A 19,055-nucleotide genomic window follows, 5' to 3' on the forward strand; every position below is an offset into this window, starting at 1 on the left:
GTAGCCCACCAGGCTCCTCCGTCCATGGGATTCTCCAGGCAAGAATACTGGAGTGGGTTGACATTTCTTTCTCCAGGGGATCTTCCTGACCCAGGGATTGAACCTGGGTCTCCTGCATTGCAGGCAGACGCTTTAACATCTGAGCCACCAGGAAAGCCCTAACACCCCCGGAAAAAAGAATACAGTTGGGTAACAACTGAGAAGGAAATGAAAGGGCTTTGTGTTACAGAGACTGGACAGCTACTTTGGCTAGGGTGTCAAGTGGAAGTGTGTGTCAAGTGACAGACCCACAGGTAAGGAAGCTTGGTGTATTCAAGGAAGAGAAACAGGGAACCCAGAGAGGAGCGGGTGGGAGGGATGAGGACAAGGAGACAGGAGGGGCCAGGCCAGGCGGAGCCTCGTGGTGGGGGGCAGAGGAGTGAACCCCGCGTAGACGCAGGAGGGGAAGAACAGGCTATCTGGGAGGTCTTCCTGGAGGAGGCTCCCTGGAAGTAAGCGGTGAAGGAAGGCGGGCCAAGCCCCAGGCCAGGGTCCTGTCACTTCCTGGTCCTGTGACTTCGGGGGAAGCGCTTAACGCCTCCGCCCCGGGGTCTGCTCTGCGAAAAGGGACGGATGACAGGCGGCCTGCAGGGCGGCCTGGAGGCGGAGGGTGCGTGGGCAGGTGCGAAGGGGCCGCGCCGGGCCCAGGTGGGGGCTAGTTCTTGGGGCCCGGAGGTCACCGGGCCGGCGGCGGCGGAGCGCCTCCCTGGACGCTGGAGGAGGGGGCGCTGCGGGCGGTTGGCGTGGACAGACAAGTCGCAAAGGGCTACGGACGCGACTCCTGGCGGCCGAGTGGGCCGCGCGCGGGCTCTTTAAGAGGTCGGCGGGCCGCCCCGCCCCCCGGGGACCCGATTGGCTCCGTCCTCTGCACTCGCCCCGCCCCCTTTCTGGCTAACTCCGTTCTTGTTGGTCGCTGCCGGCTGGGGGCGGGTCCCCGCGCCGCCGCGGGCAGGGACGGTGGCTGTTTTTGCAGTTTTGGCGGAACGCAGAGGACGCACCTCCCTTCCGGGTCGCCGCTGCCGGGAGGGCCGCGCGGGGTCAGGCTGATCGCGTGTCCCGATCGCGTCTCCCTTCCCCGCCTGCCCGCCGCCCGGTCTCCCGGAGCCGGCCTCCCGCGCCACTTTCGCGGCCCGAGCGCCGGAGGCCCAGGCCCGCGGCCTTTGGCGGGGTCTGCGCCCGGCGGCGGATGGGCGGCCGGGGCCCCAGGTAAGGGGGAGCCCCTGCTCCGCCCCAGGTGCGCGAGCCGATCCCGAGCGTCCCTGTCCCGGCTCCTGCCGCCGGGAGCGGGCCTCCCGCCCAGAGGCAGGCCCGGGGTCCCCAGGGAGGCCGAGCTCCCGGACCCTGTGCCCCCGGCTGTGTGCCGAGACGTGTCTGCGAGTGGTCACCTCCGGGTCCCGCGTCCGAGAGGGTCGGGGGTGGGGGGTGTCTCCTTGCTGGGGCAGCGGGAAGTGGCCTGTCCTCTCTGTGTGGTGGGGACGGGGCCGTGGGGCCTCCCGGACGGTCCTCCCACTATCCAGAAGGGCTGGGCTGCCCTCTCTCGGCTGCTGGACGTTGATCTGTCCAACTCACCACACTGGCTGAACCCCCGAGAACTGGGTCATGAGACGCCCGGGCTGGACAGCCCATAGGCACACAGCTGAGGGCCATTTCAGATGGAAGCGGTGGTCAGGGAGGGCGCCTCAGAGGAGGTGGCCCAAAGGGTGTGACCTGGTCTGGGGCAGGGAGAGCACGCAGGGAATCTGCAGAGGTCAGGCCAGAAGGCACAGGGCTGTCTTCCCTCCTGGGGGCTCCTGGTAGGGTCCACCCGCTTCCCCAAGGCTGGAGGATAATGGTTGTGAAACATTCCTCACCCAGTCTTGGTTCAGGGTTGAAAGCTTGTTGAGCAGCTGGGGCCGGCCACCCTGAGTGGTGTCTCCACAGCAGCCTGTCTGCTCAGGGTTTTGTGTTTCTGTGGGGCTCCCATCCAGGACCTCTGGGTCACACATGGTCAGTCCCACTGCACAGACCGGGGAGACCAGGAACTGAGGCTCAGAGAGGGAGGGCCCTTCTGGCCCAGGTCCAGCACGCAGGGCCCACGCCATTGGCATGATGCCCACAGGCTGGCCACAGACGGAGGGAGGGCTAGAGGGTGGGAGGAGGTCTCTGGAACGGCAGCGAGGTCAGGAGCGTCCTCCCCAGGTGCAAGAGACAGTCTGTCACAGCGTCGCTGGTCCTAAGCGGCGCGGGGCTGCCCAGGGCACTCAGCGTCCCAGGAAGACCCCCTCTCTCCGCGCCCTCTGCCAGCCTGCCCTCCTGGCCCCTCTCTCCTGCAGACCCCTCACTCTGGCACTGCCTGGAGCTCACCTGTGGTGGGGGAGGGGGATGGGGGAGCCTCCGACGGTCCCCCTCAGCCTCCTCTGTCTGTGATAGGACAGCGGCCGGCTGCCTGCTCCTGGAGGCCGGGGTGGTGGCCCCACGGGTCAGCACGGGGAAAGCAGGGGCCCTGAGCGCGCACGGGAAGGGAGGGGTGTGCTGTCCTTAGCTTGTGTGCTGGCTTTGGTTGTTTTGTGAGCTCTGACACACCGTGGCAACCTGCTGTGAGTCTTGTGATCCCCACCCCTGCCCGCCCCGAGCCTGCTTGTTACCAGCAGTCCACCCTGGATCAGGCCCTGGGGGCCCTGCGCCTGCAGGGGAGACACCGAATCCTGGGACACCCCCCCGCCGGGAGGGAGCCCCGGGCCCGGGAGGCGGGCAGGGCCGCGGGGGTCTCCTATTCTGCCGCTATTACAGGGCGAGTGGGGCCAGGGCGGGGGAAGTAGGCACAGTGGACACCCGCCTTCCCCAGCCCAGACTCCAAAGCGAGTGGGGCTTGGACCCGTGAACCAAATCCTGCCCCCCACCCCCACCCCCGGCTCCCTCTCTGGGAAGAAAGCGGCAGTTACCTTTGTGTGTGTGGTCCTGTGCAGACTCCCTTCTCTGCTCTTGCCTGATCCTTCCAGCAACCTTGCTGGTGGGGATGCTATGGTCCCATGACACCGAGGGAGGGAGATAAGTGGCCCAAGGTCACAAAGGCAGCACCTGGCCGAGCCAGAAGGTCAAGCTGGGGATCTGAAAGATTTCAGAATGCCAGGTCCTCCCCAGCGGTGGGGCTGGGGAGCCTGGCTTCAGGCATGGCTGGACCCGGCGCTGTCTGTGTCTCTCTGTGTTCCTTTGTCGGCTCTCGTTCCACGTGGACTCCAGTGTGAACACTCTCTGGGGCTGGGGAGGGGGTGCTGGAAGTCGTGCCTACACCCTGTGCACGGAGACGGGGGTGCTGAGGTTTCCCCCAGGAAAAGGGGGTGCTGGCCATGCAAAGCCAGGAGAAATCCTCCAACCGCACGCCCACTCTGTCTGGCTGCCGTCCACCCATGGGCTCCTCGGCCGTGTGGGGGTCCCTGCAGGACATGAGGCAGTTCTGAAGCCACCTGCGGAGGGGCCCGCACTGACCACGCCACCCCCGCTGGAAACCCCTGGCTCGTGGTCAGCGGCCTCAGCTTCTGGCACTGGTGAGGGGCCCTGTCGTGAGCACAGGGCGTCAAGGGGGTCCTGCAACGACGGAGCCCCTGCTTAGCAATCGTGGGGACACTGTCCTCACCTTAGCAATCCCGGGGACACCCCCCTCATGTTAGCAATCCCAGGGACACCGTCCGCAGACGGCCGGGCCGCTGCAGGCACCCCAAGGCTCAGGTCGGAGCCTGGAATGAGCTTCTCCTGCCCTCTGCCCTCACCCCTACATGCGTCCGTCTGTGAGTCCCGCTGGCCGACCCTCCCAGAGGGCTCCCAGATCCCAGCACTCCACCCCCGCTGCTGCCTCCCTGCCCCCATCCCCCTGCTTTGGTGCCGCCTCCACCCACCCCCCTCCGCCCCTCCCGTTGCGCTTAGAGGGAGATTGGCTGACCTGGCCCCCACCCTGTCTCCTCTCTCTTCCAGCATCAGCGTGCCCTGTGCCCTTTGAACTGGCCAAGACTGTTTCTGCCTCCTGCCTTTGCCTTCACTGCTCCCTCCCCGGGATGTGCTCTGCCCAGCATACCCCAGTCCAGCTGATTTCAGTTATTTAGATCTCAGTCCAAATATCATTCTGTCTGACAACCCAGCCTGTGGCAGCACTGCTTTGCTCCGGCTTAGCTACTGAGCGAGGCTGAGGTGATGAGGCAGACGGGCACTGCGTCTGCTGCACAACAGTCTGTGCAGGCTGACCCGCTCGCCTGAGACCCAGACACCCTGTTACCCTCTGCTCCATGACTTCTGCCTCATGGTCCACAGTGGATGCTACTGCTCCCACCACCACACCTACAATTCCAGGCAGTGGGAAAGGAGGAGGACGTGCCCTGAAAATCGGCACACCTTGCTGCTCATACCCAGTTGGACGCAACTTGGTCACGTGGCCACAGCCAGCACGAAGGGAAGCTGGGAAAGTGGCCCTGCTTCTGGGAAGTCACGTGCCAGCTAGAGTCCACGGCTCTGGTACGAAGCGGGCGTGGACGCTGGGGACCCCAGCAGTTTCTGCTGTGTTTCCCGTCATTTATCTTGTTCCCCTCCTGTTTTCTTCTCAGCATGTGCCTCTAGCAGTTTGGTTTGTAAGCACGGGTGCTTTAATACCTTTAATCCCCTTTAACACCTCCCGGCCTTCTCATCAGGTTGTTGGTCCCAGAGCCGCCGGCGGCCTGTGTGAGAGGGAAGGACAGAAGGTTCTGAGCCCCTGGTCCAGGCCTGCCCACCCCAGAGTCTCCCCATGTGTGGGGCTGCCCCCGTACCCCCCACCCCGGCCTGCACAGCGGGTGCTGGCCCCCGCAGGAAGCGTCCTGGGCTGCTCGTGGCCGACCTGGGCACTCAGTGCATAAACGATTCACCTTCCTCGCTGTTGGAAACCTGCTGAAGTGGTAACCTGCCCAGAAAGGCGCCCCACTCACAGGCGTGAGCTCGGTGAATGGCTACAGCCAGCACACCCGCACACCGACCCCACCATGGGCCTGCCGCCCTCCACCGGGCGCCCCTCCCCGGCCTCCGCTCGGCATGCTGCCTGCCAGGCCGGGACAGGGACTCACTCCTGTTTGTGAGCAGCGTTCGAGCATTGACGCGGACACCCCGCTGAGCCTGCGTTCTGCTGATGGTGGCACTTGGGCTGCTCTTGCCCCGGGCTGTCGCGGACAGCCGGAGGTCGGGGCGCCGGGTCAGGAGCGCGGTGTGTTCAGTCGTCATTTTCAGCGCTGGCATCTGTCACGTCCCGCTGCCGGGCCCCGCGCTCCCGGCAGACACCCACTCCTGCCTGCTGGGTTGGGGACCCCAAGACTCTGGCGCTGCTCATGTGCTGACTCTCCCCTCCCCACCCCCAGGGCCAGCTGCTGGCAGGATGGACACCCGGGACATGGGGGCCAGCTCTCCTCCGCCTCTGGCGCCCAATATCAGCGTGCCGCACCGCTGCCTGCTGCTGCTCTACGAGGACATCGGCACCTCGCGGTGAGGGGCACGGCCCTGCCCGAGAGAGGGGTTCCCTGTGGGGGGGGTGTGTGCGCGCACATGCGTGTGTGTACATGTGTGTGTGTGTGCGCGCGTGCATGCGTGTGTGTACATGTGCATGTGTGTGTGTGTGTGTGTGCGCTGCTCTACGAGGACATCGGCACCTCGCGGTGAGGGGCACGGCCCTGCCCGAGAGAGGGGTTCCCTGTGGGGTGTGTGCGCGCACGCACATGTGTGTGTGGGTACATGTGCGTGCGCATGCATGTGTACATGTGCATGTGTGCACGCAAGCACGCATGTGTACATGTGCATGTGTGTGCACGCATGCGTGTGAGGCAGGCACAGCCCTGTGTATTTGTGTGTGTGTGTGTGTGTGTGTGTGTGTGTGCGCGCGCTGCTCTACGAGGACATCAGCACCTCGCGGTGAGGGGCACGGCCCTGCCCTGAGAGGGGTTCCCTGTGTGTGGGGGGGTGTGTGTACATGTGCGTGTGTGTGCGCGCATGCATGCGTGTGTGTACATGTGCATGTGTGTGTGTGTGTGTGTGCGCGCTGCTCTATGAGGACATCGGCACCTCGCAGTGAGGGGCATGGCCCTGCCCGTGAGAGGGTTTCCCTGTGAGGGGGGGTGTGTGTGCATGCTGTGTGTGTGAGGCAGGCATGCTGGGGTGCAGATGCAGCCCCACCACTGAACTGCCTGCTATGCCCATCTTCTAGGGTCCGGTACTGGGACCTCCTGCTGCTCATCCCCAATGTGCTATTTTTCATCTTCCTGCTCTGGAAGCTTCCGTTTGCTCGGGCCAAGATTCGAGTCACCTCCAGCCCCATCTTTATCACCTTTTATATCCTGGTGAGTTCATTCCAATTGGTGACAGAAAACTCAGTTCCACCTGGCTTAAGCAAAACGGAATTATTAACTGTCTTTGTAAAGAATAACCAGCTTCAGGTACGGCTGGATATAGGGGTTAGCTGATGCCGTCAAGACCCTCTCTCTGCATGTCTGCTTGCCTCTGGCCTTACCTTCACACGCGTTTTCCCCACACGGTATCAAAAGCATCCAAGAGCAGTTGAGTGCTGACCCCCCTGAGCTGCCCCCCGCCAGCTGCAGTGGAAGGGCAGCATCACGGGTTGTGCACTGCAGACCTGGCGTTACCTCTGAGAGGCCCACCTGGGAGCCTCTCTTCATTTCTGACTTGCAGGGAAAGAGACACTCTGGAGCTGGGAGGGGGGTCGGCTCAGCGAGACCGCGTGGACCCAGGAGGGTAGGGGCCCCAAGAAGCAAACTAGGAAAGCGTGACTTGAGGGAAAGGGGAGTGGGTGCTGAGTGGGGGATGCCCAGCGTGTTCTGACCTCTGGCTGTGCCGAGTGACCTTGGGCCAGCGGCATGGCCCCTCTGGGCCTCAGTGCCTGTCCACCAGATGCGCTGAGGATCTTGCCAGCTCACGGCGCTGTGAGCACACACCCAGTGGGAACATGCAGAGCTCCCGCCCCTGGCCCCTGGCCCGCCCTGGCACGCGGCGGGCATGTGGCCCCGGGCGGTGACAGCCTCCCCGAGGCCAGACACGGTTTTCCAGGCTCAGGGGTCGGAAGGTATGGCCTTGAGCCCACATAAGCGATTCCCGGAGAGGTCGTCCCCCCGTGCGACCGCCCCCCCACCTTGGGTTCTCTCTGCTTCCCCAGGTGTTTGTGGTGGCGCTGGTGGGCATTGCCCGGGCGGTGGTGTCCATGACGGTCAGCACGTCAGACGCGGCCACGGTGGCTGACAAGGTGGGCCTGGGCCTGTCGGTGGGGGCGCTGGGCGCCAGGAGGGGGCGCCGGGCCCCGGGGCTGACGCTCTGCCTCCCTCTGTGTCCAGATCCTGTGGGAGATCACGCGCTTCTTCCTGCTGGCCATCGAGCTGAGCGTGGTCATCCTGGGCCTGGCCTTCGGTGTGTGTGCCGCTGAGGCCTGCGCCCGCCCTGGCCCCGCCCCCGGGATTGGCCCCGCCCCCTGGAGCTGGCCCCGCCCCCGGAGCTGGCCCCGCCCCCTGACCAGGCCGTTTGTTCCAGGCCACCTGGAGAGCAAGTCCAGCATCAAGCGGGTGCTGGCCATCACCACGGTGCTGTCGCTGGCCTACTCCGTCACCCAGGTGAGGGGCAGGGGATGGGCACCGGGAGGGGGGGGAGGGGGGGGCTGGGCGTGCACTGCCTCCGGTCCTGGGTGAGGGGCGTCAGGGGTGAGCCGTCAGGGCGTCAAGTGCAGGGGCTCAGACATTCAATGCCGCGAAGGAATCGCCTGCAAGCCGCGTGCTGGGTGCCTCGGATTCTGATCCAACAAAGCTGGACCTGCTGTTTCAGCAGGCAGCCGGGCAGCTCTGTGGGTACCCCCTGAGAGCCGGCCCAGAGGGCCCTCTCCTAGTGGGGGACCACCGCCTGGGGGCACGGTGTGGCAGAGAGCAGGCTGGAGCCGGGGGTGGAGGGCCTTAATGGGGCGGGCTGCGGGAGGCGTCGCAGGGAGCCCCTGAGGCCCGTCCCCGCGCCCCTGCAGGGCACGCTGGAGATCCTGTACCCCGACGCCCACCTGTCGGCCGAGGACTTCAACATCTACGGGCACGGGGGCCGCCAGTTCTGGCTCGTCAGCTCCTGTTTCTTCTTCGTGGTGAGCCGACGGGGGGCTGGGGCCGCGCGCGGGGCCTGGGCGCGCTTATGAGCGGCTGGGCACCCTGGTCAGCCCCGCTGCCTCCTTAGGTCTACTCCCTGGTGGTCGTGCTCCCCAAGACCCAACTGAAGGAGCGCATCTCCCTGCCGTGTGAGCGCCCGGGGCGGGGCCGGGGGTGGGGCGTGGGGGGTGATTGGGGATGGGGAGTGGTTGAGGGGTGGTTGGGGTTTGTGGGGTGGTTGGGGGGTTTGGGTTGGGGGTGGTTGGAGGTGCGGGGTGTTGGGAAGTGGGGGTGGCAGTGGTTGGGGTGGTCGGCGGGGTGGTTATGGGTGCGGGTGCCCTGGGCCCTGGCCCCGGGCAGTGCCTCACGCGCCCGCCCCGCAGCGCGGAGGAGCTTCTACGTGTACGCAGGCATACTGGCGCTGCTCAACTTGGTGCAGGGGCTGGGGAGCGCGCTGCTGTGCGCCGACATCATCGAGGGGCTCTGGTATGTGTTGGGGGTGGGGGAAGGGCGAGGGTCGGGGGGGCCGGCGGGGCTGCAGGTCCCCCCGCCGCAATCCTGACTCGCCACCACCCCCAGCTGCGTGGACGCCACCACCTTCCTCTACTTCAGCTTCTTCGCGCCCCTCATCTACGTGGCCTTCCTACGCGGCTTCTTCGGGTGAGCCCCCCCTCACCCCGGCCCCCACTCCCCTGCGCCAGGGACGCAGGGCCAGAGTCCAGGTCAGAGGCCGGGCGGGGTTGCGCCCTCTGCCGCTCGCCCACGCGCAGTCACCCCCGGGCCTCCTGGCCTCGGTCTCAGGGCGCCCAGGCTTCTAGAAGCTGAGGAGGCCCGGGATGCATGTGAGAGCATGCCCGCACGTGCGCGCACACCTGTGTACATGCACCAGGCACATGCACTGTGCACACCTGTGTACACACATGCATGCATGCACAAATGTATGTACACATGCATGCATGTACGCACGTTCACACCCGCATGTGCCCGTATGTAGCTCAGTCACGCGCACACACGTATGCACGCACACATATGGAGACCTGGGATCCGTCCCTGGGTTGGGAAGATACCCTGGGGAAGGGAGAGGCTCCCCACTCCAGCATTCTGGCCTGGAGAATTCCATGGACTGTACAGTCCATAGGGTTGCAAAGAGCTGGACACAGCTGAGCCGCTTTTACTTTCATGCATGCACACACAGGCACACGTGTGTGTCCACACACTTAGTAGATACATACACACTACAGACACACACATTATATACACGCACAGCCTGTTCCCTCCAGAGGAGGCCGGCCCTGCCAACGCGCCCGTGTGCTCGGCACTGCGTCGTCAGCAAGCATGATGTTGGCGCTGCAGCCGCCAGCCCTGAGCTCCCGGAGGAGCTGGTGCTCCACTGGGGGCACCTGGAGCAGGGAGCAGGGTTGGGGGGTCAGCATGCCTCTGAGCGTCGGTGGGCGCACCTTTGTACGCGTGTGTGTCTGGAGGCCTGTCAGGGGGCGGGAAGCTGGAGACGGTGGGACTAAGGGATCCCAGCCTCAGCTGTGGGAGTGCGCGTCTTGCCCCCAGCCCCTTCCCTTCCTGCCAGGTCTGAGGGTGGTCTGAGGGGGCGGGGGCCTAGACTGGACCCCGACATGCGTGACCTCATGCACGACCTGTCTCACTGGGGTCAGGCTGCTTCCTCCCGGGAGAGTCACCCCGAGGTCTGGGGGTGGGCCACCAGGCACCCAGTGGGCAGTGGTGAGCGGGCGGGCGGGGGTCAGAGCGGCGGCTGCCTCGTGCTACACGCACCTGCTGGTTAAGGCCCGCCGTTCCCCAGGCCGGACTCCGTCCACCCACTTGACGTGAGAAAGCAGATGCACCCAGCTTCACTTTCCTGGAGCTGGGAGGCTCACACGTGTCCCAGTGGACCCCAGAGGGAAAGAAGGAAGGGCGCCTCGAGGGGTGGGCACTGGGGGCCGTCAGCAAAAGAGGGCCTTCTGGACTCACGGGGACCCCCTGACTCTTCCCCACCAGCTCGGAGCCCAAGATTCTCTTCTCCTACAAATGCCAAGTGGACGAGACCGAGGAGCCGGACATGCACCTGCCCCAGCCCTATGCGGTGGCCCGGCGGGAGGGCCCGGAGGCGGTCGGGGCGGCCAGCACGCAGTTTGACTCGGCTGGGGTGGCCTACCTGGACGACGTGGCCTCCCTGCCCTGCCACGCCGGCAGCATCAACAGCGTGGATAGTGAGCGCTGGAAGGCCATCAACGCCTGACGCAGCCGCCCCGGGGGCGGGACCGCGGGGGACAGTGAGCACTGGAAGGCCATCAATGCCTATCGCAGCTGCCCCAGGGGGCGGGACCACGGGGGACTGGCTGCAGGGGGGCTGGGGGAGGAGAGCCCCAGCGGAGCGGACGAGGGGCCCTGCCCACCCTCTGTCCTCACCTCTGTTCAGCCGGGGCCGCTCCCCCTCCCAGCTGCCCCTGCCCCGCTCAGGAACGCGGGCCCGAGTGTCCCAGGGCCGGCCGGCCGCCGCCTCCCTGCAGCCTGGGGCCCGGGACTGGACTGGCCTCCTCATCTCCCACCCCAACCCCAGAGCCCGCGCCAGTGGGTGGACCGAAGTGTGTCTATTTTCCTGATCTGTTTTCTAATAAAAAGGAGAAGGGCGAAGGTGGCGTGGAGGGTTGGCGGGGCCGGGAGCCCCCCGTGCCCCCGGGCAGGATGGTCCTCACTCTGCATGTGGGGCGGCCCTTGAGGACTGGGGGGGGCACCATGGGTTTTGGGGGGAAGCAGGATCAGACTTCTGCCTCTCGCCAGTCCCCACACTGGCAGGACTTCCAGGCGCCCGGGGAATGGTCTCCATCCACCTCCCATCAGGACCAGCTTTCGGCTTCCAAGGAGCAGGTGTGTGCTCGCAGCTGGGAGGACGCGGGATGTGACTTTCCTTATCTTGCTGAGATTCCTTTTAATCAGCACTAAGAAAGCCTTAAGAGTTTCCAAGGCCGGAAGCTAAAATTCCACTACTGGGCACCAAGACTAGGGGGAAAAAAAAGGCTCAACAAGCTGGAAACGTCGACAATGAGCAGAAGAGGATGGGCAACCGGGAGGTGGGGGGACCTCGCCTCTGCAGGGAGGACATCGGGTGCTGTGGGTGAGGCCCAGGGCTTCAGGGGCGAGACTCCGCCCTTAGTAGCTGCTAGAGATGCAGTTTTAATAACAGCCCCTGGGCGGTGTTTTAATAACAACTGTGGGGATTAAGCATCAGGGAGACAACGAGAGCCCCCGTGTCTCCTCCCTCCTGACCTGGCCCGGCCCTTGGGACCACGTGCCCACTGGTGTGAATTTCCTGTTTGTCACCAGAGCACACGTGTGTGCATCCACAGACAACGGGCTTTACCTCAAACAAGCGCGTTCACACAGCTCTTCTCCCGCCTGCTGTCCTCACTCAGCTCTCATCCCAGGTCTCCCCACTCCCGTCCGGCTCTCTGTTGTGTAAGCAGAGCACCGTCTACTTTTGCATTCTGTTTTCCAGTGACCAGTGTCTGACGCCTGCTCTGCGTCTGTCTGATCCCCTGTGCACACGAGGGGCTCCGGGGCAGATCCAGGGGAAAGAGGTCTGGGGTGTTCTCCCAGTGGTTGGACAATCAGGGCACAGACCCAGAGCTTTCACACTGGGTCCTTCCTCGCCCTCCAGGCTTCTGAGACCCCTGGAGGGGTCCCTGAGGTCAAAGCTATTCTTGTAGTAGGGAACACAAGTGCACCGGGGAATTTTCAAGACCCGGCCAGCAATAACGTCATAGCTCTGATGGCCGATGGCATGTGTGCATTATTAAAATTAAACTTTTGAGTATGTAATTTCAAATACATACACGTTAGTAGACTAACTCCCATCCAGGACGCTCGCTCCCTGCTCCTGGAATTCTCAGTCCATCTCAGGACAGTCACAGCCGGGCCCCGCGTCCACGGGGGGTCGCGGAGGGCCTGTCGTGGTCGGACCCGCCTGATCCATCACTCGAGGGGACACCGAGCACCTGAGCAGGGAGTCTCCGAGGCTGGGGGGGGGGAGTCAGGGAGCCCGGCGCGGGTCAGACTGCGCTGCCACGAGGGACCCGTACCCTCTGGCCTCAGCTGCAGATGCAGGGAACAGAGGACTCGTGTCCCTGGAGCATCGAGAGCCAGGGTGGGCACCGGGCCAGCCCCACGGATGCCATCCTGTGAGTTCCCCGCAGATGGACCTTCCTCCTGCTCGATACCCACTTGACCACCTCCACGCAAACACTCACTTCGGGAGAGCACGTGGATGGGACCGCACCGTCTGAGCTGCAGGCCCCGTGGATGTTCTGCTGGCTGTCCCCATGGCAAACAATCTAGTTCAGGGCCAGACACGTGAGGGCTGGCTGCCACTGGGAGGAAATGCTTCTCCTCATCCATCGCTCATGCGCTAGTTATTTATACTTATTATTCAGAGGGAAGCAGGTGCCCTGACTGTGAAAGGGGGCACGATCCCAATGACTCAGGCTGTGTGCTCCGTTGCTCAGTTGTGTCTGACCCTGTGTGATCCCGTGGACAGCAGCCCGCCGGGCTCCTCCGGCCCTGGGGTTCTCCAGGCGAGACCCCTGGAACGGGTGCGTAACGCAGGACTTCTCCCCAGGAGGCTGGGCGGCAGGCCCGCCTGTGAGATTGCCCTCCCCACGCCGGCACCCCAGCCTGCGGCCCGTGGAACTCCAAGCTTCCCACCGCTCACCTGCCAGCCATGTGGGGAGGGAGACCAAGTGTGGCTGGGAATGTTTATGCTTACCGAGTCTTTTCTTTTTGCAGCCGTTTAGTCAGATGGGTTAGGGATTGTGTGGGGACGTTTATTCTGGCGAGAAGGTTGGATGGCATCACCGACTCAGTGAACGTGAGCTTAAGCAAGCTCTGGGAGATGGTGATGGTCAGGGAGGCCTGGCATGCTGCAGTCCACGGGGTCGCAAAGAGTCAGACACGACTGAGCGACTGAGTAACATTGGAGCCTGTGGAGCGATCCAGCCTGGCTGCCCGGCCTGTGAACTTCCCACTGGACACCAGAGGGCGCTGGGCAGCAGCCTCCCTGCTTTCCTCTGGGCCCTGCCCCACCCTCTGACAGCAGACAACATCCAGACCCCAAAGGCCTGGTCCAGGAAATGAGATCCCCATCAGGCCCTATGTTTAGCCCTCTCAGGTTCGACATCTGATACACTGGTGTGAGAAAAGCTTTGTCTGTTGACCCAGATTAAGACTCATGTGCATGCTTGAAAACGTCTTAGTTGGAATTTTTCTGAACATCCAATACGGAGAGCTGTCTTTAAATACCTGGGCTTCCCTGCTGGCTCAAAGAATCTGCCTGGATGCGGGAGACCTGGGTTTGATTCCTGGGTCGGGAAGATCCCCTGGAGAAGGGAACCGGCAACGTACTCCAGTATCCTGGCCTGGAGAATTCCTTGGACTGTTTTATAGTCCATCGGGTCACAAAGAGCCAGACACGACTAAGCGACTTCCACTTTCTTTCTTTTAAATACTTGGCGCCATGCTTTCTTCCGTGCCTCGCGGATGCTGCCCCTCACCCCCTCCGCCTGTCCAGGTAAGCCGTGGCGGGCAAGAGCCGGCAGGTCCCGGCCGGGACACCGCTGGCCAGAGCCTCTGCTTGGAACAAGCCCGCTCACCCTGAGGTCAGTTCCTCTGCTAGATGCTGGCCTTCCTGGCCCCCAGAGGAGATGGGCTCTGGCTGCACGCACTCAGGTGTCTGCAGAAGAGACACGTGCGTGGCTCCCACCCGTGCCAGGCGCCGCCAGGCACCGCCCCTCCAGTGGCCCCGTGATCCTCTCAACCCTGAACTCGGCGGGGGCTGTCATTGTTCCTGTTTCACAGACGGGAAAGCTGAGGCTCAGAGGTTTTGGTGACCCGGCCAAACTCCCGCTGTAGGAAAGTGGTGGAGCTCTGGTGCTGACCCAGCAGTGAGGCTCCAGGCCCACGCTTTCCAGTGTCAGAACCACGAGACAGCCGGAGATTCTGGACAACCCCTTTCCGCCCCCGCGTCCACGTGGGCCTGATGTCCTGGACCTGCAGTGACACGGGTCTCTCCCCAAGTTGCTGGGCCTGTCGGGCTGGGTTTCTGACCCTGGTTACCGAGAGGATCCAGGGCAGGGGAGAGGACCCAGCTGGGGCCGGGTGAGGGTCGGGACGGGTGAGGCCTGCACAGCTTTAAGCCCTGAGTTCAGGGAGGGTCAGCGCAGGTGCGGGAGACACTGGGGGGCTCTTCTCAGCTCCCAGCCGAGGCGGCGGCTCTGACTCGGGGTGGAAAGTGCATGCACCGCACGTGCACACCCACGGCAGGTGTGCGGGGGACCTGCTCCAGCCTCCGCGCACAGGCTCGGAGACACACAGGTTGCACACACAACGCAGAGCACACCCCTGACCCAGAAATCCCGCTGCTGGGAAGCTGCCCGAAGCGCGGCGTGCGGGGTGAGTGCCAAGACTGCTTCAAGGGATCCCTCTGCATGGCTCCTGATCACAGCGCTGGCGGCACTTGGGCCATGATGGGGCCGGGTGGGGGGGGGGGGGGTTGCTGTGTGCAGGCCTGGAGGGAAACAAGGACACAGCTTGAGAACAGTCTTGCGTGCCCGGTGCCCTCCTGGGTAAAGCGAGTCACAGCCAGCGAGGAAGCAGGTCCGGCGTAACCCGGCTGGGTTCTGAGTCCGGATGGCTGTGGGCTTGGAGGTCCCACGGGAAGTAAGTGATGCTGCGTGGTGGCAAAAAACAACGTGCTTTTGAAAATGATGATGAATTCTGCGCACACACGCACCCTCCCCTGGGCAACCACGAGGTGCGAAGGAAGATCAAAGTTGTGACGTTGCCTTAAAGGCCGGTGGTCGGGGCAACCGTGGTGTCCAGGGGGGCGCAGAGGCTGGTGAGGAGGGTGGGGCCCCGGGAAGCCCCGGTGAGGAAGGTCCCCGCGGCATGGTGAGTGCAGACAAGACAGAACAATGTCTTTAGACCCCCAGCACACAGGCGCCCTCGTCTGGGGAGCGGCGGGTGTTAGGGACCAGGGTAGGGAAGGGAGACTCCTGCCGCCCACCGACAGGTCCGCACCTGAGTCTGAGCATCATTCCTGCAAAACACAGAGGAAAAGGGGGTCCCCAGGTTTCCGGGCGGCACACAGCGGCGGGGACGTCCCAACACGCGTGCTCCCGCGCCAGCTGCCACCCTCCCGGCCTGGCCCTGGGCTGGGCACCTGGCTCTCTGCCGCTGTGATCCCCTCTGGCTGAGCTTCAATTTTCTGCCAGGCTGGCCCTGCCGCTGCAGAGCCGCCTCTGATAGCACCCTGCACCGAAGGGCAGAGCAGTTAGGTAATTAGCCTGTTTCCAACGGGATTTAGAGCCTGGTGTTTCCCTGGGAGGGTGGGGGACAGACAGCAAGGCTGGTGACAGACTTGGAGATGACACTCAGCCCCGCAGCCCCGGGGGCATGGAGCCAGCAGGCCCCACACCGCTGTCCAGGCACAGGGACCCACAAGCACCTGGTTCTTTGGAGCCGCAGGACACAGCTGAGAAATACACGAGATGATCCCAGGATGAGATGACCCTAGGATGAGACAGGAGGTCGGGAAAGGGAAGGACTGGGGAACACGGCCAGTGAAGGTGGTCAGCCTCGCCAAGGAGCTCACGTTCCTTCCGCAAAGCTGGGAGGGAAGAGGCGGACACACAGCCTTCCCGACAGCACAGAGGGCAAGTGCAAAGGCCCTGAGGCTCACGCCGTCCTGGCCACATTAGAGGTTAACACGGCCAAGGCAGGGAGTCTTGGAAGAGGCCGGCTGGCCTGCTGTGGCCCCTGCAGCTCAGGGAAACCCCGCGGGAGGCACCTGGACTGAAAGGGGCGGCTTCCCTGACAGAGCTGGTGGGGAGGGCACACCTGTGAGTGAGGGAGCGCTTCTAACAGAACCAAGTGGCCAGGGAACGCCCTCCTCGCCAGGTAGTGAGCTTCCTGTCCTGGGAGGTATTCAAAAGCTGGACAGCCCGCTGAGAGGGTCTGATAGAGGGAACTCCCGTGCTGCACAGGCGGTTTCCCAGCTGGTCTGGGGGCGTCCTCGGGGGGTGGCCCAGGTGGTAAACAACCCACCTGCCAATGCAGGAGACACAGGACCCTCGGGTTCCATCCCTGCTTGGGAAGATCCCCGGGAAAGGGGCATGGCAGCCCACTCTGTATTCTCGCCTGGAGAATCCCATGGACGGAGGAGCCTGGCGGGCTACGGTCCACGGGGTCGGAGAGTCAGACGTGACTTAGCATGCATACGTGTGCACACGCACTCTGCTGGGTACGGCTTCTTTCCCCCGTTCCCTCGCAGCCACACACATGGATCTCAAAGCTTGACGTTGCTGAGAAGACACCTCCTCACAGGGCTTCAGAGCTGCCAGGATTTGAAGCCCGCCCCCCGTGCCTGCCGCCACTCTCCAGACAGGCACTGGTCCCTTGCTGCCTTAGCGGTTCTGTGCGGTCCCCTGGGCGTCCGAGGCAGAGACTCTATGCCGGCTCCTGGGTGGGTTCTGCTCGCACGTCACAGACACGGACCCCGGCTCCCCCAGGGCAACCTCGTCATTGGCGGGCCCGGCTGTGTCTGCAGGTCCAGTGTCGGCGTGGGCTGCGGGGTCAGGGCCAGACCCTGCTGGACAGACAGCGTCCTATCCGTGGGCGCCGGCCGGGTGCTCCCCGCAACGCCACGGCCGGGACCTGGTTCCCGTGCGTCCCTGCACAGAGCCGCTCTGGGTCCTTCGTCTCGGCTCCCCGGGTCACGTGAGAGCACGGGCGTCCGTCACGCAGGTTCAAGGCCTTTGAGTTTCCTTTTTGAAAAACCGTCTGTTGATGTTTTCTCCCCACTTTCACTGGGTTGCCTCTTCTCGATTTCTAGGAGCTCGTCATATGTTGATTAAATGAGACCAGACTATGGCCTGTAGTCTACTACATCTCCTACGTAAAACATCTGCCTCTGCTTCACTGACCACGCCAAAGCCTTTGACTGTGTGGGTCACAACAAACGGGAAAATTCTTCGAGAGATGGGAATATCAGACCACCTGACCTGCCTCTTGAGAAATCTGTATGCAGGTCAGGAAGCAACAGTTAGAACAACAGACTGGTTCCAAATCAGGGAAGGAGCATGTCAAGGCTGTATATTGTCACCCTGCTTATTTAACTTCTATGCAGAGTACATCATGAGAAACACTGGGCTGGACGAAGCACAAGCTGGAATCAAGATTGCTGGGAGAAATCTCAGTAACCTCAGACATGCAGATGACACCACCCTTATGGCAGAAAGTGAAGAACTAAAGAACCTCTTGATGAAAGTAAAAGAGGAGAGTGAAAAAGTTGGCTTAAAACTCAACATTCAAAAAACTAAGATTATGGCATCTGGTCCCATCACTTCATGGCAAATAGATGGGGAAACAGTGGAAACAGAGGCTGATTTTATTTTTTTGGGCTCCAAAATCACTGGTGACTGCAGCCATGAAATTAAAAGATGCTTGCTTCTTGGAAGAAATGCTATGACTAACCTAGAAAGCATATTAAAAAGCAGAGACATTACCAACAAAGGTCTATCTAGTCAAGGCTATGGTTTTCCCATTGGTCATGTATGGATGTGAGAGTTGGACTTCAAAGAAAGCTGAGCGCCGAAGAATTGATGCCTTTGAACTGTGGTGTTGGAGAAGACTCTTGAGAGTCCCTTGGACTGCAAGGAGATCCAACCAGTCCATCCTAAAGGAGATCAGTCCTGAATATTCATTGGAAGGACTGATGCTGAAGCTGAAACTCCAATACTTTGGCCACCTGATGCAAAGAGCTGACTCATCTTAAAAGACCCTGATTCTGGGAAAGATTGAAGGCAGGAGGAGAAGGGGACTATAGAGGATGAGATGGTTGGATGACATCACCGACTTGATGGACATGAGTTTGAGTAAACTTCGGGAGTTGGTGATGGACAGGGGGGCCTGGCGTGCTGCAGTCCATGGGGTCACAAAGAGTCAGACACGACTGAGCGACTGAACTGAACTGACTGATGGCCTGTAGGCTCAATCAGGCCTGCTGACTTGCTATTTTTTTAATCAACAAAATCCCCTCGGGGCGCACAGCCAGGCTCCCTGTCTGTGGCTGTTGCAGTTCCCGCAGGAAAGCTGATGGGGCCTATGGCCTGGGAGCTGGAGGCGTGCACTATGTGGACAGTGAGACTGCTGACCCTGGGACTAGAGGTCTGTCGTGTGAATTGCGAACGCTTCCCCCAGTTTATCATTCATCTTTTGACTTTTTTTTTTTCCCCTTTTAAGTGCTTTTTAAATTTTTAGTTGTCCAGACGTGTTTTAATAGTGCTCAAAGCTGCTTGACTTTGGAGGGTCCTTGCTTCTCAAAATCCAGAATCTTACCCACCAGACTCTGCAGTTCAAGGTCACTGTGTGTTCTGCTCCAGAGCTAAGAGGAAATGAATGAAAAAAGGCAGATTTGGACGAACACCGTCTAGAAACTGCTGGAGAATTTAGCACTTGCACTCCACCTTCTGGGCGTTTACCTGTCTGAGAGCTGACAACTCTAAGGCAGGTTAGGGGTTAGGGGGTACCGTGACCCCGACACCTGAGTAAACTGTTGCTCAGGTGCCATGCAGCCCGCAGGCCTGCGGGGACAGCCCCGCCACCCCCACTGCGCGACCCTGGCTAGTCCCGCAGTGAACGAACGAGACCCAGGGGCGGAGGGGCTGTCCGGAGTGACAGGGAGAGCCACCGCTTCGCGCCCCGCCTTGCAAACCGCGCCGGAGCCCATCGGCCCGCGCCCACCCCAGTCCCCCGTCCCGCGGCCCCAGCAGCGCAGGCGCCGCGATGCCCAGCGCGGCCGGCAGGGGCGGCGTCGCACCGGCTGGGCGCTCGCTCCTCAGC

At 62.6% G+C, this 19,055-nt stretch overlaps 1 protein-coding gene across 5 annotated transcripts; it reads left to right on the forward strand.

Annotated features, from left to right (window-relative positions):
* The first annotated feature begins 597 nt into the window (after positions 1–597).
* TPRA1 (transmembrane protein adipocyte associated 1) lies at positions 598–10,806 on the forward strand. 5 transcript variants are annotated; one of them, XM_061129041.1, is made up of 12 exons: positions 1,012–1,245; positions 3,988–4,521; positions 5,391–5,514; positions 6,230–6,362; positions 7,193–7,279; positions 7,368–7,440; positions 7,561–7,640; positions 8,039–8,149; positions 8,239–8,299; positions 8,534–8,636; positions 8,730–8,810; positions 10,161–10,805. In XM_061129041.1, the coding sequence occupies exons 2-12, from the start codon at positions 4,296–4,298 to the stop codon at positions 10,399–10,401; spliced, it is 1,320 nt and encodes a 439-aa protein (XP_060985024.1). In that variant the 5' UTR covers positions 1,012–1,245; positions 3,988–4,295; the 3' UTR covers positions 10,402–10,805. The 5 variants fall into 5 exon arrangements, with proteins under 5 accessions (XP_060985026.1, XP_060985027.1, XP_060985028.1 ...); XM_061129043.1 differs by lacking the exons at positions 1,012–1,245; positions 3,988–4,521 and adding an exon at positions 598–661 and having other exon boundaries at positions 10,161–10,804; XM_061129044.1 differs by lacking the exons at positions 1,012–1,245; positions 3,988–4,521 and adding an exon at positions 598–649 and having other exon boundaries at positions 10,161–10,804.
* Positions 10,807–19,055: the final 8,249 nt, after the last annotated feature.

The sequence above is a fragment of the Dama dama genome, chromosome 24 (genome assembly GCF_033118175.1).
Source record: "Dama dama isolate Ldn47 chromosome 24, ASM3311817v1, whole genome shotgun sequence".
In the NCBI taxonomy this organism is placed as follows: domain Eukaryota; kingdom Metazoa; phylum Chordata; class Mammalia; order Artiodactyla; family Cervidae; genus Dama; species Dama dama.

Bases quoted from the DNA above. Each gene is read 5' to 3' on its own strand.
- TPRA1 (XM_061129041.1), top strand. From the start codon at position 4,296: ATGACTTCTGCCTCATGGTCCACAGTGGATGCTACTGCTCCCACCACC. The intron at 8,150-8,238 runs GTGAGCCGACGG...CTGCCTCCTTAG, and splicing joins GCTCCTGTTTCTTCTTCGTG to GTCTACTCCCTGGTGGTCGT. The intron at 8,300-8,533 runs GTGAGCGCCCGG...CCCGCCCCGCAG, and splicing joins GGAGCGCATCTCCCTGCCGT to CGCGGAGGAGCTTCTACGTG.